Raw genomic sequence first — 24,855 nt, forward strand, 5'->3', positions numbered from 1 at the left:
AACATCCCTTACACTGATCCTAATAGCTCACACATGGGCCCGTCAACCATTGTTCACAACCCTGTTGGAGCTGTCAGTAGTTCCACATCAAAAACTACACCTCACATCCAGTCTCCTCACACAGAGCCATTGAGAAATCAGACACCCAGATCCCAAAACAACTGAAACTCGCGATCCGGCTCCTGAAATCATAGTTTGGTTATCTAAATTTCCCACCAGATTGTATGAACATCATCAGAGAGGCCAGAAGGTCTACTACAAGAGGCTGATATGCAGCTCAATGGTAACGTTTTGTTATCTATTGCAATAATAACATTAATCCTCTGGATACTTCAATACAAAATAGCATTTGTTATTTGATACACTTGCTGCAGTCGCATTTAGCTTACTCTTCTATGCGTCTACATCTTGCTGCAATAGCTGCATATCTACAAAATAGGCAACACTTATCTGATTTTAGGGTGCCCGTAATCAAAGCTTTCATGGAAGGACTTAAAAGAGTTATCCCACCACAACTTCCACCTGCCTCAGTGTGGAATCTTAACATAGTCCTCACACGATTAATGGGCCCACCTTTTGAACCCGCGCATAAATGTGAACTACACTTCCTCTCCTGGAAAAGCGCTTTCCTCATTGTAATCACTTCATTGAGCAGAGGGTGTGAACTACAGGCACTGGCCAAAGAAGAACCTTTTTTCCAACTTCACAGAGACAGTGGTTCTTTGTACTAATCCTAAGTTTCTACCAAAGGTTGAGTTACCGTTATACTTTCCTCAACCAGATTCAGTGGCAGAACAAGCTCTACACTCTCTAGATGTTCGGACAGCCCTTTTGTATTACACAGGAAGAACAAAATCATTTCGTAAAATAAGCAACTGTTTGTTGCTTTTGCTCCTCCTAAAAAGGGCAATCCCATATCCAAGTCAGGTATTGTGTCATGGATTGGTAAATGTATTCAAACATGGTATGCAAAAGCAAACAGAACTTTAACAATACCCCCTAGAGGGCATTCCACTCACAAAATAGGGGCTACTATGGCTTTCCTAGGAAACATCCACATAGTTAACATTTGTAAACCTGCAACATGGTCTACACAGCACACATTCACCAAGCACTACTGTGTAGATGTGTTAGCGAGACAACAAGCTAATGTGGGCCAGGCAGTACTTAGAAGAATCTTTGGGACAACTCCAACAACTACAGGTTAGCCACCCCTTTGGGAGAATACTGCTGTATAATCTAGGCAAAGCATGTGATCTACAGCTCACATGCCTCGAACGGATAATGTTACTTACCCAGTAAGCATCTATTCTTGGCATGTAGAGATGTAGATTCACATGCACCCACCCGCCTCCCCGTGTACCTGTACGTGTTCTCTAGGTTACTCTATATACATACGCATGGACATCTCTATTCTTTACTCACTAACTCCATTCTCGCCCTCTGCGGGAAAACAATATAATAATAAAGTCGATACCCATGTGCATTATCACTGAAAGGAGGAGTCACCTACCTCATGAATTGGAAGACTTCTTCGAAGAAAAACAACTTGCAAACATCCGGACCCAACACTTGATGGCAGGAGTATGCAAAGCATGTGAATCTACAGCTCTACATGCCAAGAATAGATGCTTACTGGGTAAGTAACATTATCCTTATCTGGAACCTGGTAGGGAAACTTCAACTTGTGCAAAATGCAGCATCCCGAATGATATTTGGCTGGCCATGCCATATCATATCTAACTTGCCTTTAGTACATTTAACTAACTAGCTGGAGATCACACGGTCTTATTCAAGTCAGTGTGCCTAGAACCCAAGGCTTTTATGCAGACAATCACTTTTATTTTTCTGCTTTACATGATGTTATTCAGAACATACATCAGCTGTCCACTGCATGGTCAAATCTATGGCTTTTTCAGTAGCAACAGCAATTAACTCTTTGTTCTCTGGTTTCAGGCTCACGTGTACAATGAAGGTGACGACATCTATGACGTGATGTTAAATCAGGTGAGAATAATTTTTCTATTTTTGCCTCCATATTTACTCCACATCTTTTTAGCTCATTCTTACTTGTTTTAAATCCTTATACTTATCTTAATCTCCATTCCATTGTTACTGGGTATGGCCTCCATCCTTGACTGGTCTCATGTTCATTGATTGCATTCTTTCCCTGATAGTTACCCTTTTTATTAGAAATTCCCCCATCAACCGTAGCCCCCAAAACAGTTGTCTTTTTCTTTGCCCTATTAAGGTCCGAGCCACATAAGAGACAGAATGGCATTAAATTATATTTCTGATGTCCTTTCTACAGCCCAATTTGGTTAACAGTTGTATGTCACACACAGGAGAGGCGTGGGCAGTCACGGTGCTCCCAGGATGTGTCTCACAGAGCTCCTAACCTGAAGCCCACAAAAGCAGGTCAAAATCCTTCGAAAGTGCATATTTGCTGCATATGTATAGCTTTTTAAGGTAGTGAAACTTTGTGCTGCTTCAAGAGGTAAAATTGAAGACCTCACCTGGTATCGTAAGCATCCTCACCTGGTATTGTAAGCGTCTGAGCAGTAAAATTCTGTTGGATGACCGAAAACAGTGAAACCTGTTTCAAAATGGCCACTGTGTCGAAGTGAAAGCAGAGTTGAAAACTGTGTGTGAGGGACCCAGCTGCGAGCCCACCTGAAGCTGTGCCAGTTGCCTGTTAACTCGCTGGGTCAGACTAATTTGCATATAGCCAGGTTCTGGACTGGGGTGATGCAGTGAACTAAATAACGGTGATGGATTCAGCCCTGATCTCTTGACTGGGTAAGAGTGGTCTGCTTAATTCAGACACTCTGTTCATCACCACCCCCTTTTCTGAATCGTTTTTGGCCACTACAGGTGTGGCAGGGTATACTCAGACATGAGTCCCTTGCTCACTGCACCACCAGGATTCAAGCAAGCCGGGCTGACGACGGCTGAAATGCCAGAAACCGGTCCCCGGAAGCTTGTCTCCTTTCCGGTGAAGAATTGGCTTGGTAGTTTGGTCTGCCCTGTTCCCATGAGGCACTGGGTCAGACTAATTTGCATATAGCCAGGTTCTGAACTGGGGTGATGCAGTGAGCTAAATAACGGTGATGGATTCAGCCCTGATCTCTTGACTGGGTAAGAGTGGTCTGCTTAATTCAGACACTCTGTTCATCACCACCCCCTTTTCTGAATCGTTTTTGGCCACTACAGGTGTGGCAGGGTATACTCAGACATGAGTCCCTTGCTCACTGCACCACCAGGATTCAAGCAAGCCGGGCCGACGACAGCTGAAATGCCAGACACCGGTCCCCGGAAGCTTGTCTCCTTTCCGGTGAAGAATTGGCTTGGTAGTTTGGTCTGCCCTGTTCCCATGAGGCACTGGGTCAGACTAATTTGCATATAGCCAGGTTCTGAACTGGGGTGATGAGGTGAGCTAAATAACGGTGATGGATTCAGCCCTGATCTCTTGACTGGGTAAGAGTGGTCTGCTTAATTCAGACACTCTGTTCATCATCACCCCCTTTTCTGAATCGTTTTTGGCCACTACAGGTGTGGCAGGGTATACTCAGACATGAGTCCCTTGCTCACTGCACCACCAGGATTCAAGCAAGCCGGGCCGACGACGGCTGAAATGCCAGAAACCGGTCCCCGGAAGCTTGTCTCCTTTCCGGTGAAGAATTGGCTTGGTAATTTGGTCTGCCCTGTTCCCATGAGGCACTGGGTCAGACTAATTGCATATAGCCAGGTTCTGAACTGGGGTGATGCAGTGAGCTAAATAACGGTGATGGATTCAGCCCTGATCTCTTGAATGGGTAAGAGTGGTCTGCTTAATTCAGACACTCTGTTCATTACCACCCCCTTTTCTGAATCGTTTTTGGCCACTACAGGTGTGGCAGGGTATACTCAGACATGAGTCCCTTGCTCACTGCACCACCAGGATTCAAGCAAGCCGGGCCGACGACGGCTGAAATGCCAGAAACCGGTCCCCGGAAGCTTGTCTCCTTTCTGGTGAAGAATTGGCTTGGTAGTTTGGTCTGCCCTGTTCCCATGAGGCACTGGGTCAGACTAATTTGCATATAGCCAGGTTCTGAACTGGGGTGATGCAGTGAGCTACATAACGGTGATGGATTCAGCCCTGATCTCTTGACTGGGTAAGAGTGGTCTGCTTAATTCAGACACTCTGTTCATCACCACCCCCTTTTCTGAATCATGTTTGGCCACTAGAGGTGTGGCAGGGTATACTCAGACATGAGTCCCTTGCTCACTGCACCACCAGGATTCAAGCAAGCCGGGCCGACGACGGCTGAAATGCCAGAAACCGGTCCCCGGAAGCTCGTCTCCTTTCCGGTGAAGAATTGGCTTGGTAGTTTGGTCTGCCCTGTTCCCATGAGGCACTGGATCAGACTAATTTGCATATAGCCAGGTTCTGAACTGGGGTGATGCAGTGAGCTAAATAACGGTGACGGATTCTGCCCTGATCTCTTGACTGGGTAAGAGTGGTCTGCTTAATTCAGACACTCTGTTCATCACCACCCCCTTTTCTGAATTGTTAACTCGCTGATGGCAATTAATTATTATTGGAGGTCATTATAGTATTTTGTTATTTTAAGTTTTATATACTCTTATGCAAATTCATATACTCTGTACTTGAGGTGTACCCAAAGATTGTTTATGTATGCCTTGTGATATGGAAAGCAAAGGTAAGTAGACAGACTATTTAAGCACATTTCTTGTGGGAAGTGGCATCTATACGATTAGGATGCACTTTCTTTTCCGTTTCACATATGGTTAGTTTCACAGACAGGAATCCAAATTTTCCTCAACATTTCATCCAGTGTTTGGCCCCAAATGTAGGTTTCCAGTCATGTTTCAATAGGTCTCAATAAAAATACGGACTTGAAGAAACAAAGAACTACGCACCTACTTCTACCATCTACCCGCACTGCCATTTTGCCCCTTCTCAGCACCCTTGCCTCTTCCTTGACAGCAGCCTTTAGTGAGCCAGCCTGATCAACATCACAGAAAAGATTGATTTTATCAGCCCAGCCAACTCTAAATCTAGCCTAAAAAAACTATCTCTGCCTGTCTTCTGTGGAATAAAACTTTAATAGTCCCTGCTCTTTTCATCTTCTCTCTATAAAACTATTTGTTTCTGGAAGAAAAGAAATGTGGGCCCTTTATACATCTGTATCCATTTCCTGCCTTTCGAAGACGTCCGTGAGCCTAACAAGAATTATCTTCTAACACCGTGGCACTCGAAATGTTTACTTTTATAGCCAATACAACATGCTACAATGGGAAACCGGAGACCCTTTTGGCCGTAACTAGTTGCATATGTAGCACTGAATGCATAGTTTAGTTAGTGACCATTCAGCCCCTTTGTCATTTGATAACGAAAGCAAACACACAGTAAATATCATCTGATAAATGAAGCTTAAGAAAGGCAAATGTAAAATGTAATTTTCTTATCTTATTCTATTTTTATTGTGCAGACTAATCTTCAGTTCAACAACAACAAATACTACCTCATTCAGTTACTCGAGGATGATTGCCAGAAGAGCTTCAGCGTGTGGATGAGATGGGGAAGAGGTAAACGGGGCCGCGTATATGTTGTTGAGAAGGGTGGGGCAGGCTGATGGTTTGGATTGTGTCTTTAAAAGATGAAGCAATGCATTGTGTCAGAATATGAAAAGGTAATACCAGCACTACTTAAGTAGAAGCTGAAAAGTATGAATACTTCTCAGTGAAGAAGTAGACTGTTAGTAGGACTAGGATTATTATAAGAAGCCGTTCTCATCCTTTTCAAAGGCATGCAATGCTCTACCTTGCCTTAGACAGGCCAACTTGATTATATTGGCATGCCTTGTGCTTGGCTTTTGCTTGTGTGTACATACACTATTCAGGTTTTAGTTTTGTGTATTTTCCTCGTATGTTTTTTCCTCTTTGCCACCAATTATAGTCTGCAACTTTTCTGTCCATCGATAGCTTATTCATTCCTTCACTATTTGTTTTTTCATTTGCCTTTGTGCCCCAGAATCGTTTTTGTAGGTCTTGCCTAGCGATGCAGCGCATGTGCTGCTTGCCTTGGCGAGACCTATAGTCGCCGGATCTTGGTAGCGAAGGGAGACAGGAGATGGCATGCGCCCAGACAGGCGATGTGCACGTGCACGGCGTGTGTGTGTACATCTCCTGTCCCGATGTAGCTTTTGCGTGTGTTTTGCTTTAAGACTGGCAGGCACGCACGCCATTAACGCTGCTCATGAATTGATCAATATATTTTCGAAGCACTGTGATTTTAAGAGGTGTACGAGGCACCTTCAGGTTAAAGAACGGCAGACGCGCATTTCTTTGTAATGCACGGCTGCCAAAATCGATGAACACAAACTTGCCATTGGCGCCTGCGATTTGCAGCCTCTCATTCCTGTCCTGCTCCCGAGCGCTGTAACACCACAAATCCCACTCGCCACCCGGGTAAGTTAATATTCCTAAATACCTTCCTTTCCATGCTTATTCACGTACTCAGACTGCGAGTAGGATCGACGAGAGAGTGCACCTGCTCTCAAAATGCAGCAGATCCCCCCCCCCCCCGTTACCGAAGCTCCAATCAGAGCACAACAGATGGTCGTTTCGACTACAGCCGAATGAAATTCAAGAATTTTAAAGGTACAGTTACATAAGAAAAGCAAGAAACTTGCTTGTTAAGACGTGCTGTCGCCTGTCGAATGCGATGGCAGGACTTTCAAGACCGCTTTCATTTTAAAACTAATGTTGATTTTTACACTCCCATATCGGGCACCTCACTCCACCCTTTCCCCGGCAACTCTGACACTCGTGTCCTACTGCAAAACTAAACTCTTAAATCCTGGTAGAGCTTATTCCGAGCACGCCGACCTCGCTTCTGGAACAATGAGTTACATAAATGCAGCTAATGTGCTGTATAAGAGTCTCTTACTGACTGGGGGGACAACACACCGAGGAGGGTCTAGCCTGGCCGCTGGGCCCACTGCCTTTCAAAAGGGTTGTTGTAGTATTTTTTTTTTATTTTCATTGTGCTTGTTTGTTTAAAATATGTATAATTACTTACGGTGCACTTGTACATTTAAAATGTTTAGTTACTGTTTCTCAATGTTTAAATGGAATTTGCAGCGCTGCACACAAGCCCCACATCTCCCACGTCTACAGCTGCGGATGTCACGACCCCTCGCTGCTCGCAGGGAATTAGCGTTTGGCAATTTGAATAGTCAAACCCCTAGTCACTAGTGTTTCCTAATTGATATACTGCTTCTGAGCCCAATCAAGGACATCTGCTGCAATCGGTAAACAGACCTCCAGAATGGCCACCCACCACTGTCCATGTTATTGGCCCTCCATGCTGCCTCCCACCCCGCAGCAAACATAAGTAGTCTGACATGCCTAGTGCCCGGACAGGTGATGTGCAGCTGCTGTCCATGTTGCACCCTCACGCGCGCGCCTTCTGTTTTTTCCCGCTGTCCCTCCAATCACCAGTCATACAAAAAAAACGACTTTTCTAACCAAAGGCATCCTACCCATAAATGTCGTTGGAAAAGCACAAGAGGCTACTTAAAACTAGCACTGTCATCACGTGCCTCCCCCTAGTCCCTGTAAATGTCGAACTTTGCCCATGCTTGTGTAATAAATGAAGGTACTTGCATGGAAATCATTATTCAAATACTGTAGTAATAGAAACATTTCTAAAAATCATTGGGTTGTTTACAGTAAAATCAAAACACTGACGCACACCGCTGCTGTGCAAGCAGACTGGCATTCCCTTCCATAATCGATATTTTTAAATAACTTTCTTAATGTGCTTGCTCCATTGTTTACATTTTATACATTGGGGGGGGGGGCGCTAGGTGGCGCACGACTGTGATGGCGGCACATGGGTGAGGCTCCCGCCCGGCCGAGCTATTACTTATCCTCCATCCTCATCCTACATGGCATATATAATTAGCTAACGTCACTACAGAAAGCCCAAATCACGCTGCATCTGCCGATACAATTTTCACAACGCTGGACTGACGAAAACTCGCAGTGTCAGATGCGGCAACCTACAGCACCCAGAACAGCTCGACTTGGAGACGTGAGCGCGGCCGCGCTTCCTGGGAAAGGCCGAGGCCGCTGGAGAGGGGCGTAGGAGGGCCCAAACTGCTAGACGTGGAGTTATCGGCGACGGCCAGATAACGATGTGGGTGAGGTGAGCGGTAGTGTTAACAAACAGAGCCCCCCCCCCTCCATAGAAGTGTGATTGTAATCTCCAGCCTGTGAGCGCTGCTGCCAGGAGAGGAGCGGGCGGCTGGAGCTGCCCGGAATCCCGCGGGGGCGGCAGACGGAACCCGGCATTGACGACCTGGAAGCCGCCATCAGAGGTGAAAGACGCTCCGTATTGAAGCTGTGGCCGTGAGCGCATGATTGGTGAGGCTACCGGTGGCATATATTCCTCCTTACTGTGGAAACTCTCCTGTGTGGCAGCTCCGGAGGGAGGAGGGGAGTGGCGCCATTTTGTTTTGCTGAGGCGACTGGGCCCAAAACTCGGAACCCAGAGACCTGAGGTCGGATTGCCCGCACACTAGTACGACCATTGCTGTATAATTATAACTCGCTGACGCCCCCCCCCCTAGTGCCCTGTTGACGGGACATGCTAGTTGGAGGCACATAGGAGTGAACGCTTGGAGGCGGGGAGACAGCCTTGCCAAAATATATCCTGCGGCTTCTTAATTGCTGATACCTGCTCACTGAGCTGCTAAACTACATTAGGAGCCACCTGGGCGACAGCTGCTGACACCCAGCTCTACCATCCTCTGGGAGCACGCCGAGTACACACCTGCATCTAGCTAGAGGGAGGATGGATTGGAATGTTCTTTGGGCACTCCAGATGTGACTACTGAGACACAGGTTCTTCTAAACTACGCCGCACTGACCCCCTGGTTTGATATAACTGATCAGACCACACTGCGGAGCACTGCGCAGAGTGGCTTTACTGGACTCTCCTGAGGAAGCCTTGCCTACGACTACTGCCTACCCTCCACTGCCTCTCACCATGGGGCGCACGGACTCCAAACAAACAAAGATACCGTTTGAAACACGGAAAGCACCCAAGTCGCAAAATGCAGAACAAACGGAATTTGACGCCGCAGATGCTCCGGAGGAAGACTGGAAAATGATACTGTTTGGAATGAAGCAAAGCCTCTTCTCTATAGACACCAAAATGGACATGAACCTGCGAATGGAAGCTGTAGTTAACAAGCTGGATCAGCATGACTCGCAGATTAAGGAGATGGAGACCAGAGTATCGGACCTGGAGGATGGCGCAATCACTACCAAAAGTCAGGTCACGCAAATGGATAAGCTGCTTCGGGTCATCGCGGAAAAGAACGAGGATTTAGAGGCGCGCTCCAGAAGGAACAATGTGCGCATACTAGGCCTTGCGGGATCCACCAATGTGGGCCGGATGGAGGATTTCATTGAACGCCTGGTGGTAAACCTGTTTGGCAGAGACTCCTTTTACACATCTCATGGTAGAAAGAGTGCATAGATCATTAGCAGCCCGCCCTCCTCTGGGAGCATCTCCACGACCGGTGATAGCTCGCTTCCTAAACTATCGAGACCGAGATGCGGTGCTACGCAGAGCTTGTGAGCTGAAACAGGTATCTTACGAAAATACGACGATGGCGTATTTCCTAGACTTTACCCAATCGGTTCAGGAGGCCAGGCGAAAGTTCTCGGCGGTCAAGAAAAAAACTCCACTCACAAAACATTCCCTACGCCATGCTATACCCGGCGAAATTGAAGATTAAACACCACGGAAAACAACACTACTTCCAGGACCCGCAACAGGTGGAAGAATACCTTAAGAAGCACCGCAGAGCCGCGGCCGAAGGGGCAGGATCACAAGGACGCCCCAGATCTCACTCCCCACTATCAGACCCAGACTGATTTGGCCCGCTCTGGCGGGAACTTAAGCCGGTTCCCTTTGACCCCCTGTCTTCCATAGAATGGCTTCTCATCGTGATGTATAACTCTATGCTTTGTGTTGCCACGTGATATGCTCGGCGACTTGCCTCTGTCCCGCCGACACAGCCCGCCTCATGGCGAGGTAGTGGGTGGGTGTGAGTAAGGAAGTTAAGGGGCAGGTCGTGTAACCCTGGTGTACCCCCTCTAAGAGCATACCCCCAATAGTTTTGTTGAAGAACTACTGAGTGATAGCTGATGTATGAAAGTACTTTGGGTGGGATGGTTTTTTGTACCTGGCGAGTTGGGGATGCCAGTGTGGGTGGGGGGGAACTTGCCTTGAGAGTTAAAATGTTCATTACTTACCAGATATTGATTCTTGACGTCAAGCTGAGCATAATGTATCAAACGCATAAAAGATGACCGATAATGTATGTGCTGCGACTAATGTCAAGGTAATGTCGTGGAATGTGCGAGGAACAATCCGAGGAAAAAAAGGCAGTTGCTGGGTTACCTAGGCAGGCACCATATCACTGTGGCGTTATTACAGGAAAGACACTTGGGCCCTGAATTCGCTCCAGCATTTGCCTCCAGATGGGCCTCACACCGCTGCTTTGCGTCGTATTCGACCTATTCCAGAGGGGTCGCTATTCTGGTCAAAAAAGGGGCTAGCATTTGTGCCTGGTGGAATGGAGACGGATGCGGAGGGCAGTTTTGCCTGCTTTGGGGGAGACTCTACGGGTACGATGTTACATTTGCAAATTACTATGGACCAAATGCTGATGAACCTCAGACCCTCAACCCATTATGGAGTAAGATCCAAGAGATAGGGACTACTTATGTGGTATTGGGGGGTGACTTTAATACTACATTGCAGCCCCGAGTGGACAGGTCCCGGTCATTACCATCCCTCTATACGACCATAGGTCAGATATTGCACAATCTCATTACTGACAATTCTATGATTGACTCCTGGAGACACATGCACCCCACAATGATGGAGGGTACACATTTTTCAGCTGTTCACAAATCTTGGGCCAGAATCGACTATGTGTTTTTATCGGTGGGAATGCTGGGTTGGCTGGGAAACGCGACAAGCCTAGCCCGTACATACTCTGACCACTCCCCTGTAGTGGTAGATGTGAATATCCCTGTGAAACAGTCCCGTATATCAATTGGCGCCTAAATCCTCTACACTTACAGGACGAGGTATTTAAGGCAGAGATGGAGCAAGATAAACAGGATTTTTTCGAACGCAATGTGGACTCCGTCCCTAACATGACTGTAGTATAGGAAGCGTTCAAAGTTACAGTGAGAGGATGGTGTATCTCCAAGGGGGGGGTTTCCTGAAAACATTGTGCACTGATCTTGCAACACTCGAAAGGAAACTTAAGGTGCTTGAATGCGAGCTCAGTGTTCACCCTGATGATCACACTGTTAGAGCCAACATACGCACAGCAATGTCGGAATATGAGGAACTAGCTGACAGGGAGTGTAAATTCCGGGGTAAACCACACATAGCGAGAGTATACGGAGAGGGGGACAGACCGGGTAGAGCTCTTGCAACCGCGACTCGACCTCCCAGATTCTCCAATTATGTGACAGAGATATATGGCACGCAGGGTATCAATACCCAAAGTTTACCTGAGCAAGTCACTGTGTTCAGAGATTTTTATAGAGATCTGTACTCTTCTAAGAGGGGCGTCCAGCTTGACCTGGTGAGCTATCTGGACGACACTGCATTGGCCCGGTTGGGAAATGTCCAACGGAAATTTCTTAGCCTAGACTTGGAATTAGATGAGATCACCGAGGCCATTATGCAGATGAAGTTCAGACAGGCTCCCGGATCTGACGGACTGCCGAGAGTTTTATAAAATATATGTCTCACTTTTAGCTCCCATCCTGAAGGAAGTATTCTTTTCGGCGCTGGAGGAGGGATGCCTGCCCGTCACCATGCCGGAAGCTTTCATTACCTCCCTGCTTAAACCAGGGAAACCCCCAATGCAATGTGACTCACATTGGCCCCTGTCGCTGTTAAATTGCGATACCAAGATACTAGCTAAGGTCCTGGCGACCAGACTTAATTTATTGATGCAGCGACTTGCACTGCCGGACCAGGCGGGATTTATCCCTAACCGGTCAACATCGCACAATCTTAGAACCTTGGCTGCGGTTCTGCAGGATATTGACCCCAATTGTTCAGCAGAGGCGGTATTCCTGGACGCTACCAAAGCGTTCGACTCCCTGGAATGGGATTACCTGTTGGGGATACTGAATCGCCTGGGAGTGCCTGCTGCTTTCCTCCAGTGGATACAGCTACTGTACTCCCGATCAGTGGCATCTGTGCTCCTCAATGGTGCTAGATCCTCCTCTTTCCCTGTCTCCAGAGGGACACGCCAGGGTTGCCCCTTATCCCCAATTGTATTCTCCTTGTCAATAGAACCGCTGGCTGCCAAACTACGTCGGCATCCTATGGATAGGGCGTTGGCATACCCCTCCGGCAGCTACTTATTTCATAATACGCAGACGACATGACGCTTTATATCAAGAAACCGCTAGACAATCTCAACCCAGTACTGCGGGAAATCACTAAATTCTGGGCCATATCAGGTATATAGATTAACTGGGCCAAGTCTGCGGTTTTTCCACTTACGGAGAAGACCAAGCCTCATCAGTTAGATTACCCACTAGTTTGGGAACTAGAAGAGCTCAAGTACCTGGGAATACGTATTGTTAGAGATAGAGACGCACTAATGCGATCCAAGTACGGCACCACTATTGACAAAATCACTGATTCTATCACAAAATGGCTGAGGCTCCCCCTCTCCGTAGGGGTAAGAATATCACTGATTATGATGGTGCTTTTAGCAAAGTTGCTGTACCTCTTCATTAATATTCCATACCACCCGGTTTCCTTTTTCTTTACCACACTTTATTCCCAACTCACTAGACTTATATGGGGAGGAAAGCAGGCGCGCCTTAACCTACCTACTGTGGTGCTGCCCCACCACCAGGGAGGGTACGATGTACCCAACTTTGAATATTACTACTATTGCTCGCAAGCGCACTTCGCGACTTATTGGTTCCACCTGCCACCTTTTCTGCCCCACTTAGCGGTGGAGGATGGCTACATGGCCCGACACCCCCAGCGGCTTATGTCTTCACGGCGGTGAAGGAACGGGAGAGAGACCCGTCCACGGTAGACTGCACTGTCCTAGCATGGCACAGAATAGCGGGTAAACTTGAGTACCCGATGCTGTACTCTCCCAAAATGACCTTACTTCACAATCCCCTATTGCAAGTTACATGTGAGGGCATCTGCAGTAAGCTGTTGGAGAACTTCACTTACTCTACTTGGGAGACCTCTACAAAGGAGGGCAATTTCGTACAAAGGAACAATTTTTCACTACACTCCCACCAACTATAATGGATACTTTTCTGTACACCCGGTCCCCGACAGAGTGTTAGAGCTGCTACCCCCGCATTTCCCGTGAAACCACCTGTATTGGAGCCTCTACATGCTGTCTTGCAGACGAGTCTCCCCAAACATCCCATCTCTCTTCTGTATAAGCACACACAAAATGCAGCCCCATCGTGTCCCATTAGAGCCAGGACTGAATGGGACAAGGACTTAGGTCTCCCTCTGACGGATGACCAATGGGAAAGTAGCTGCGGTCAGACGGTCGCTATCACCGGAAATAATAGATTGCGACTTATTCATTTTACATTTTTACATAGACTGTACCATACTCTGGCCAAGCTTCACAAATTCCATCTCAGGGACGATGATAGATGCGCACGTTGTGGCATGGAGGGTGCGGATTTCCTGCATCTGGTGTGGAGCTGTCCCCTGTTGGACGCAGGTGTTTGGATGCCTTTCGGTTATATTGGGTGTACAGATGGAGCCATATATTCTGGTGGCATTGTTAGGTCTGTCCCAGGACATCAACACACCTCACAAAAAATTCCTTGCTATGGGGCTACTCCTGGTGAAACGGCATGTGGCATGCCGATGGGGGAGGGGGCGAGCCCCCAAATTCAAATGCTGGATACACACAATGTCCACTTGGCAAGAAAATATGAGCTACTATGCAGCACTATCGCCCACTGCATCTGAAAGAGAAACGTTAGTGATAGATTCCTTACCTTAGAATATCCCCAGGCGTCAGACTGGATCCGGAAATTTTTACGTAGCAGTACCCTTGCGCGTCGGTAGGCATCGTCTGCGGCTCCACGTCCGTCGTCGGCGTCGTGATGACGTCGTCTGAGTACTTAGACGCCGCCTCCGCGTGCTGACGTCAGTTCTTCTTTTTTCTGCGCCAGCAAGCGCAGATCTTGAAAAAGCACTACTTCTAGTCACTTTTTTGGATCATTTTGATCATCTTTTCGAAGTCGAACGACTCCGATCGGTGCCATAGGGATGCCTGGATTTAAGCACTGCGAGGATTGCGACCGCACGATGTCGGTCACGGATCCTCACCGTCGGTGTCTACTCTGTCTCGGCGTCGACGACAAGACCTGCCCCGACTGCCGGGCCCTGTCTTCGAAAGCCAGGCGGGAGTGGTCCCGCAGGCGACTCGAACTACGGCAGTCGGCCCCGCGCCGCAAGAGGTCCCGGTCCCACGGGAGGTCGAGGGACAGGTCGCGGGGTCGGAGCCACCACAGCTCCGAGAGTCGGCACCCCTCCTCCGGGTCGAAGTCGTCGTTAGGTAATAAACACAAGAAGTCGAAGAGGCGTCATCGCTCTTCTGACTCCCCCCGACGCTCGCGCGACGCGGCCGGGGGTTCGGGTGGCACCGCCCACGCGGCTCCGTCGGAGTCGCGGGCGCCGCGTCCAACTCCACACCCTCCGGTCCCTGGGCGTGACACGACGCCGGAGGAGATCGAGCGCTTCCTCATGGCCATGAGGTCCCTCTCTCCTCCGACTGGTTCCGCGGCGCCTCCGGGCCCAGTGGAACCGTCTGGGGCCCCTAGCTTCGGCCCGACGTTGCCGGCGCCTTCAAGCACGGCGCCGCAGGTCCCGACGCCGCAGGCGCCTTCGGGCCGGGCGCCGCAGGACCCCACTGGATCCGGCTCCGGGTCGTCACCGGGTGACCTTACGACCCCCCTAGCCCACCCACCCCCGGCGTCGGTCCGCCAGGTGTCACCTCCGGCGCCGTCCTCGGCCGTCAGTCATGCTCGGCCGAGCCTCTGCTGCCGTTTAATGAGGCCTTGTCCGACGTTCTTGTGGGCACTTGGTCCAGGCCCGCTACATGTTCGCCCGTAGATAGGAACATGGCCAGACGCCACCGCCCAGCCCCGGCGACCCATGTTTCCTGTCCACCCACCCCACCCCCGAGAGCCTGGTCATCCAGGCATCCAATTCCCAGACCGCATTCCCGTCTGCTCCGCCGGACAGGGAATCCAAGAGGTACGGGCAGTACGGTAAAAAGATCTTCTCCTCCCTTAGTCTGGGACTTCGGTCTTCCAACACCGCATGCCTCTTGGGCCGCTACACCCACTCTCTGTAGGAGACGGTTGCGGAAGTGCTGCCAGAGTGTCCGTTGCAGGTACTGGCCAAACTCGGCCAAGCCCTTGTGGAGGGCCGGGATGCAGCCAAATATTCTATCCGGTGTGGGCTGGATACCCCCGACTCACTAGGTAGAGCAATGGCAACGACGGTGGCGATTAGACGCCACGCCTGGTTGAGGTCCGCCAACTTTTCGGCCGATGTCCAAAACACACTGGTGGACATGCCGTTTGATGGCCGTCGCCTTTCTGGCGACAAGGCAGGCCACGCGCTTGAGCGCTTTAAGGACTCCAGGGCTACGGCCAAGTCCTTGGGCCTCTCGGCCCGCGCCAGCAAATGGGTGCCTTTCGCTCCTTTTGTGACCAAGGAAGGGGCGCCCCCACACGTGCTGCCAGCCACACGCCGCAGACTAACATCCAGCGCGGTGGCGGCCGTGGAAATTGCCGTGGAGGCGGTCTGGGACAACAGCGAGGCCAGTCCACACCCTCCCCCGCAGCATCCGCCTCTAAACCCTCCTAGTCCGTGCTTTTCGTCCCACGTGACGCCATTGGGGGCAGGGTTCGCATCACCACTCTCACTGGCGCACTGTCACTTCGGACAGGTGGGTCCTGCAGATCGTCCGAAGGGGCTACTCCCTCCCCTTCGAGACGACCCCTCAAGCCATGCCACCGCAACACCATCGCGTATCGGGGGATCACTTGCGACTTCTGCAGGAGGAAGTTACGGCCCTCTTGGCCAAAGGGGCCATCGAGCGCGTTCCTGGGCCAGAAGTAGGGTGTGGTTGCTACTCCCACTACTTTCTGGTACCCAAGAAGGGCCAAGGCGGCCTACGCCCTATCTTGGATCTAAGGAACGTCAACGGCTTCCTCCGGAAGGAGAAGTTCAAAATGCTGACACTGGCTCAGGTCTTGGCTGCCCTGGACCCAGGAGACTGGATGGTAGCGTTGGACTTGCAGGACGCTTATTTCCACATCCCCGGCCCACCGGCGTTACCTGCGGTTCACGGTAGGCCACGAGCACTTTCAGTTTACCGTGCTCCCCTTCGCCCTTACAAGCGCCCCACGGGTGTTCACAAAGGTGATGGCGGTGGTCGCAGCTCATCTGCGCAGGTTAGGGGTTTCAGTCTTCCCCCTACCTCGACGACTGGTTGTTGAAGGCGGGCTCGCCCCAGACAGTCGTCAGCCACCTCCAGACGACGGCAGACCTCTTGCACAAGCTGGGGTTCTCCATCAATGTCCCAAAGTCACACCTGTGCCCCTCTCAGAAACGACTCTTTATCGAAGCGGTACTCGACTCGGCGCAGTTTCGGGTTTACCCACCCGAACAGTGGGTTTGGGATATACAGGCTCCGATTCCAATCTTTCAGCCTTTATCCCGAGTTTCGGTCAGGTTGACGCTGCGGCTTCTGGGGTTGATGGCTTCCTGCATCCTTCTGGTGCATCACGTCCGTTGGCGGATGCGGGCTCTGCAGTGGGACCTGAAGTTTCAGTGGGCCCAGCATCAGGGCAACCTGTCCGACCATGTCCTGATCTCGGAGGGCACTGCGAGACAGCTGCAGTAGTGGCTCATGGACCGCGATTGGGTCAGCGGCAGATCCCTATCCCTTCCTCAACCGGAGCACGTGGTTGTGACGGACGCGTCCCTCCAGGGCTGGGGAGGCCACATGGGAGAGGCGGAGTCCCAGCTCCATATCAACCTTTTGGAGCTGCGGGCGATTCGTCTAGCACTGAAGGCATTCCCCCCCTCTGTCCGAGGGAGTGTAGTGCAGGTGTTCACGGACAACACCACCGCCATGTGGTACTGCAACTAACAGGGTGGGGTGGGGTTGTGGACCCTCTGCCAGGAGGCTCTGCGCCTTTGGCAGTGGCTGGAACATCAGGGTGTGACCCTGGTGGTTCAACACCTGGCAGGTTCTCTGAACGCCAGGGCGGACGAACTCAGCCGCCTGTGCATGATGGATCACGAATGGCGTCTGAACTCGGACGTGGCGCAAGGCCTCTTTCAGCAGTGGGGAGAGCCTTGGTTAGATCTATTCGCCAGCGAAGAGAACGCGCAATGTCATCAGTTCTGCGCGTTGGAATTTCCAAGGCGGCACTCGCTCGGAGACGCTTTTCGTCGCGAGTGGAGTTGAGGTCTGTTGTACGCCTTTTTCGCCTATACCACTTCTGCCCAGAGTGCTGAAGAAGATCAAGTGCGATTGGGCATAAGTCATCCTTGTGGCTCCGGACTGGGCACGAAGGTACTGGTATCCTGAGCTACTCAGTATGTCAGTCGATCCCCCGGTTCGTCTGCCACTTCAGGAGGACCTTCTGTCGCAGCAGCAGGGGACAGTCCTCTACCCAAACCTGTCCAGTCTCCACCTCCATGCTTGGAGATTGAGCGGCGACAGTTGAGGCCATTTGATTTGCCTCCTGAAGTCTGTAACATCATTCTGACAGCCAGGCATCCCTCCACAAAGTCGGTATACGCCTGCAGGTGGAACAGATTTGTGGCATGGTGCGCAGCAAAGGCTGTGGACCCTCTCTCTGCCCCTCTCTCTGAGGTTCTTCTCTTTCTTCTTTCTCTTGCCCAGCAGAGCTCTGCTCTGGGCACTATCAAGGGCTAACTTTCTGCTCTTTTAGCCTTTTTGAGGCTGCCTGATCAACCTTCCTTGTTCAAGTCCCCTATTGTTAATCGATTCCTGAAAGGCATCACACATACGTTCCCTCCTGTTCCCTTTGTGATGCCTCAGTGGGACTTGAACCTGGTTCTTACTTTTCTGATGTACGCTTCCTTCGAGCCACTTCACAACTGTCCTCTCCGCCTTCTTACTTTGAAGACTGCCTTCCTGGTAGCCATCACCTCTGCCAGGAGAGTGAGTGAGCTCCAGGCTCTATCCTGTAAGCCTCCTTTCCTTTCGGTCCATCCGGACAAGGTTGTGTTCCGGACAAGGCCCTCTTTCCTACCCAAGGTAGTCACGACCTTCCACATTGGGCAATCCATCATCTTGCCCACCTTCTTTCTGCCTCCGCATCCTTCAAGAGAGGAAGAGAGGCTCCACCGTCTGGACCCAAAACGTGCGCTCTCTTACTACCTAGATCGCACACGCCAGTTCCGGGTGGATGACCAACTCTTTGTTGGTTACGTGGGCGCCAAGAAGGGAAAGGCAGTACACATGCGGACCATGTCGCGGTGGATCATCTTGTGTATCCAGGCGTGCTACTCCTTGGCTAAAAAGGAACCTCCTGTTGGACTAAGGGCTCTTTCCACTCGGGCCACGGCGACTACCACCGCCCTCGGCCGAGGAGTGCCCTTGCAGGACATTTGCCAGGCAGCTACGTGGGCCTCGCTGCACACATTTGCAAGACATTATTGCCTGGACAGCCAAGTCCGGAGGGATGGCTTCTTTGGCCGTTCCGTCCTCCAGGACTTTCTGGTGTGATTATTGGTTCGCAGACCCACCATCGGGGTTGGTATTGCTGGGGTATCTATTCTAAGGTAAGAAATCTATCACTAACGTGTCTCTTTCAGATGCACAAGTTACTACTTGTGTAACGATATATCTGTAAGAGACATTAGTTAGTGATAGATTCCTTACCGACCCACCCACCCTCCCCGTTCTGCGAACCGATATCTTGGGTTAAGGTCATCCCCTTTCAGGGCCCTAGTTTCAAGGCACCAGTGTTGGTTTTTAGCATAGCTCTGCGTTTCGGGCGCGGAAAAGCTGTGTCTAAGAACTGACGTCAGCACGCGGAGGCGGCGTCTAAGTACTCCGACGACGTCATCACGGCGCCCGCGACGACGGACGCGGAGCCGCAGATGACGGCTACCGACGCGCAAGGGTACTGCTACGCAAACATTTCTGGATCCAGTCTGACGCCTGGGGATGTTCTAAGGTAAGGAATCTATCAGTAACTAATGTCTCTTACAGATAAATTGTTACAAAAGTAGTAACTTGTGCGTCACGCCCCAAAGACATTTGGGGCCCGCTCGTCTCCTAGTTCGAGGCATGTGGGCTGCTGAATTCATATCTGTGCATAGATCGCCGCCTAGTGTTGGGTCTGGATGATTGCACATTGTTGTCCTGGAAGAGTCTTCAAAGTATCACGAGATAGGTGGCTCCTCCCCTGGACTACAGTGCGCATGGGCAGCCTCTCCATCCTCAGATTGTTTTTTTCCGCCATTGGGTTCGGATGTTACTATCTTAGCTCAAGTTAGGAAAACTTTCTATAAAGCCAAAAGGCTTTCGATAGCGTTGGTATCATTTCGTTCGGTATCGGTGCCTTTGTTTAGTGGACATCGAGGACTCAACAGGTTTTTTCTTTCCACGCTCTACCCGATCTTCGATCTAAAATGGAAAGAAGTCCATTCAAGCGGTGCCCTCTTTGCAATGAAAAAAATACCCACACATCGAAGTCCACCCGGTGTGCAACAAGTGCCTGTCCCCAGACGATAACGAAGCCAACTGTATGGCCTGTGCCCAGTTCAGGTCGAAGAAAACCCTCAAGATTTGACGCGCGGCTCGACTGGAGTTGAAGAAGTCAGCGCCTTTTCCCGTGAACATCTTCGGGACCGAAGACGAGGAGGTCGTTGTTCTGGAGGATCAGGAACACTGCTCCGGACCGGCTTCGGGCCATGACTCCGAGTATGACGCCGAAGACGAGGAGGTACAAGACGAAGATGAGAACGTCGTCGATAAGGTAGGAGACAACGTGGAGGCCCTTGGGGCCGTGGAAGATAGCTCAGGCGAAGAGCTAGGCCAACCCGGCCGCACAGAGGCCGGAGATGATGCACTCAGTAAGGCTCAGGTCGAGGGATCGCCACTAGGCCTTACCCAAGATCCAAAATCTAGTTCTACAGCCCCGCATAAAGGCTCGGCTTCGAACATTTCTAAAGAGCCTGCGGTTTCGAAACCGCCATCGGTCGATACAAAGAAATCGAAACCGATAGCATCTTTGCAGAAACCGAATCCAAAAGTGCTTGTTCCTCTCGTCGGCTCCAAGGCCTCAAACCCCTCGGAGCCGAAGAAAACTAAAATGGCCGTCGATGCCGGAAAACTCAAGAAGGTCGTCGAGCCAATGGTTGGGGCGCCGAAGACCAAGGTCAAGGCCTTCGAGCCATCGAAGCCGACGCCGAAGGGTGTCGATTCGCACAAAAGGCCCGCACCGAAAGATGGGATCGATCCTCGGTCGAGGCCTACGGACAAGTCGAAGACTAGCTCCAAGGACCCTGTTGAGTCGACAAAACCCAGTCCGTTCATAGCCAAAGAAGTGTCAGTCGCTCCAACGCATCAAGAAGAAGGGTACATCGGTCGGACCGAAGAAGGCCCCGATGCCGAAGCTTGTCGGACAAGTTCAGTCCGCGTCGACACCTATCAAGTTTGGGTTACCACCCTCGGTGCGTCTGAAGATGTTCGAGCCGAAAAAATCTATCGGGGCCGCTACACACGTGTCGATGGAAATGGAGGCTACGGAAGAGCCTGAAGTCCAAGAGCCGAGACAATTCATCGACTCGGACACTGGGAGACTGTCCATATACAAACGAAAGTTGATGCCAGAGACTCCCATGGAATCATATAAGATTCCCTTGAAGAAAAAAAGACTTTCTACAACTTCTCCAGCTCTTGTGGAACCCCTCCATCACTATGAACAGGAACCTCAAAGTTTTTCCCCAACATACTCCGATGTTGAGACGGGGGATAATTACAATGAGGATGACCTCTCTCATGTGGACACTGATCCTGATGATCAAGACCAACAATGGACAGACCCTGCTGACTCAAGGGATCCGCAGACTGGCCCGGACACTCATGTGTACAGTGTGAAAACGTCTCCTACTGAGGACACAACTGCTTTTAACGCCCTTATTGAGAGGGCAGCCAGTAATCATGACGTCGAGCTCCATGCTGACCCTGTGGACGAAGACTTTCTGGTCGACACTTTTTCAACTTCAGAAAGGGCAGTCAACCCTACCCATGCTCAAAGGGGTCCTCAAGCATGCTGCTGACATTTTTAAAGATACCACTAGGGCCAGGGTGTTAAACCCAAGGATTGAGAATAAATATCGGCCGGCCCCTGTGGACCCTCCTCATATAAAGGGACAGTTGCCATTGGATTCATTGGTTGTTTCTAATGCACGTAAAAGAGCGAACTCCCATACTATGGGTGATGCTCCTCCTCCGGACAGAGTTGAAGGTTATGGAAACCTCAGGGAAAAGAGTAGCTGCGCAGGTGGCTAACATCTGGCGCATTGCTAACACTCAGGCTCTCTTGGCCAGATATGACAGGGCACATTATGATAATCTTGAGACACTATTACAACACCTACCTGATCAGTACAAGGAGGGGGCAGAGCTACTCGTACAGGAGAGGAAACTCATAACAAATGCTTCCATCAAGTGTGCTCTGGACGCGGCTGACACTGCAGCCATGGCCATCAACACTAGTGTTATGCTAAGACGACACGCCTGGTTGAGGATTTCAGGATTCAAGCCTGAAATTCAAACTTCTATCCTCAATCAGCCTGTTAACCCAGACTTCTTATTCGGACCTGAGGTTGACACCATCCTTGAAAAACTTTAAAAGGACACAGAGACTGCAAAGTCTATGGGGGCTCTGCAGTCACAGCAGTTTCGGGGTGGCTCCTTTCGTCGCTCCAGTACTAGAGGCCCCTCAAGAGGCCAGTCAATGCAACAAACACAATACAATAAGAGAGGTACACAATCCACCTACAATAAGAAAAACCGTGGTGGATATCGGGGAAACATCATCAAGGGCAGAGGCAGAGGAAACAACTGTTCCAGATCCTCTGCCAATACCAAACAGTGACACCCTGTCACTGCCCCCCGACCACATAACACCTGTCGGGGGGAGACTACAACAGTTCCTGCCGGTCTGGAAATCCATCACCACAGACAGGTGGGTGAGAGACATTGTACAGTACGGGTATTGTCTGGAATTAACGTCCACTCCACCCAACATCCCACCAAGACACTGTCCTATGTCCGCAGAGCACTTACACTTATTGCAGCAGGAGGTAGTCAGCATGCTGCAAAAAGGGGCCATAGAGCTCGTGCCTGTAGAAGAACAAGGGTCAGGGGTGTACTCTCTCTACTTTCTAATACCCAAAAAGGACAGGTCGCTCAGACCTATACTAGACCTCAGGCCTCTAAACAGTTACATTCTGTCAGAGCATTTTCATATGCTCACCTTGCAACAGGTTCTGCCGTTACTCAGTCAGGGAGACGTCCTCGCAACGCTCAATCTAAAAGATGCTTTTTTCCATATACCCATACACCCTTCACACAGACAGTATCTCAGGTTCACTATTCAACATCAACATTATCAGTTCAAAGTCCTCCTTTCGGAGTAACTACGGCACCCAGGGTGTTCACAAAGTGCCTGGCAACAGTAGCGGCACACCTCAGGAGACAGCACATACATGTCTACCCTTATCTGGACGACTGGCTTATTCAAGCAAAGTCGGCCCAGCAGTGTGCCAGCCACATGTCCCACACCATTCATCTTCTTCACAGTCTGGGATTCACGTGCGACAGTACCTGGGTGCGACGATAGACACTCTGGCAGCCAAAAGCACAGCCAAATTCAGTGAGAATAAACAGCATGCAATTGCTAATACAGAAATTCAGACCTCAACGCTCGCTTCCAGCGAAAGTGTTCATGCAGTTGATAGGCATGATGGCCTCCTGCATTTTCATAGTCCCGCACGCAAGGCTACATATGCGTCCGCTTCAGGAGTGCTTAGCACGTCAGTGGAATCAGGCTCAAGGACAGTTAAAGGACCTAGTGTTGGTAAGCGGTCGGGCATTCAACTCTCTGCATTGGTGGAACCCCAGTATGCATCTGTTCTTGGCATGTAGGGCTGCTGACATTCATATCGCCCACCCTCCTCCCCGGCGCCTGTAGCAGCTGTAGCATTCAGAATTATTGTCTAGCATGGACATCACTCACTGTATTACACTCCATCTCTGCCACAATGGCGAAAAACAATCTGAGGATGGAGAGGATGCCCATGCGCACTGTAGTCCAGGGGAGGAGCCACCTATCTCGTGGTACTTCGAAGACTCTTCCAGGACAACAATGTGCAATCATCCGGACCCAACACTAGGCGGCGATCTATGCACAGATATGAATGTCAGCAGCCCTACATGCCAAGAACAGATGCATACTGGTATACTGGTAAGAAGCATATTCGTTTGCTAGCGCAGGACACGGAAATTGCAGTTTGGGCGATGGAAACGAGCTATGGCTGTGAGTGGCGCACCGGTCACACAGATAGGACTAACATTATGATTGATGTTATTTTGGAATGATTTTTGTGCTGCTATGCTGACTGGAGACGTAATGTGGGGCGGAAGAAGAAATTCATGAGATTTATGTGCCTCAGTAACCTGGAGTATCTGACCTTTGTATGGCGTACTGATGTTACTTGTCCACTCTACACGATGTAATGATTGTTTTTGTTATAGAATGGACTGCGATGCTAGGATGCTCGCCAACGTCAAGGACACTCGAGGAAAGGGGGGTAGTTGGGGTTTTGACTAGATTGCTACGGAAAGGTGCCAATCTCTGTAGACCATGCTGTAATTTGCAATTTGTTGCTTTATTATTGAAATGATGTACCGCACAATTTTTCAATAAAGGTTTTTTGAAATTGAAAAAGAAAGAAACATTTTTTCTTTATACATTATGTACTAAAATGCATTTTTGTGCTAACATGGTCACATGCTATATACAAATGACTAGGACACACAATGTTACAGTGCACACAACGAGCATGAATCCATTCTTAATGACAAGCTAGACATGTATAGGGGTGAAAGCAACCAGACCTGTGATGAAGCCAACAGCACGAAGCTCAATATGATGTTTGGAAACCTTATTAGCTCCTGTGATGTTTTGCCTTGCAGCCTCGATTAGTGCCCACAGTTATTTAGTCGCAGCAGTTCTAGCCACTAAATGCAGCTGCTCACCAGCAGACCCTTAGCATGGTTGTCTGTATGTTTTTAATAAAAAATAGTGGCGCTGAATATCATGGAAGGACTTTGTTTTCACCAATTCCGTATGTGGAATATATATATTTATAGATTCCAATATCCATTTTAACGAAGTTGTATGAACGGAAAAATTCAATTCTAAATTTTCCTTCTTAAAAGCATAACTTTTTAAAGTTTGTGCTTAGCGCATTACTTTAGTGCACAGACATTTTGGGCGGAATCTAACTTTTCGTATGACCCCCTAACATTACAAAAATAATAAGCTGTTGTAGCAATTCATGTTAATTTTGAGTTTATTCCACCTTCTAATTTTATGATACATTTGTGTATTGTTCTGCCAGTGCTGTGCAGAAAAGCAACATTTTATTCAGTGCAGGCG

The 24,855-nt window shown here is 49.8% G+C and overlaps 1 protein-coding gene across 2 annotated transcripts in view; it reads left to right on the top strand.

Annotated features, from left to right (window-relative positions):
* PARP2 (poly(ADP-ribose) polymerase 2) overlaps window positions 1-24,855 on the top strand; it is a 388,402-nt gene that overhangs the window by 184,035 nt on the left and 179,512 nt on the right. For both annotated transcript variants that reach the window (XR_015297579.1, XM_086931868.1), the window contains exons 7-8: window positions 1,957-2,007; window positions 5,496-5,592. Coding sequence is in view for 1 of the 2 variants with exons in the window: in XM_086931868.1 (XP_086787994.1) it covers window positions 1,957-2,007; window positions 5,496-5,592 (148 nt within the window). In the remaining variant the exon portion in view is untranslated. The remainder of the gene's footprint in view (window positions 1-1,956; window positions 2,008-5,495; window positions 5,593-24,855) is intronic.

The sequence above is a fragment of the Lissotriton vulgaris genome, chromosome 7 (genome assembly GCF_964263255.1).
Source record: "Lissotriton vulgaris chromosome 7, aLisVul1.2, whole genome shotgun sequence".
Lineage (NCBI taxonomy): Eukaryota > Metazoa > Chordata > Amphibia > Caudata > Salamandridae > Lissotriton > Lissotriton vulgaris.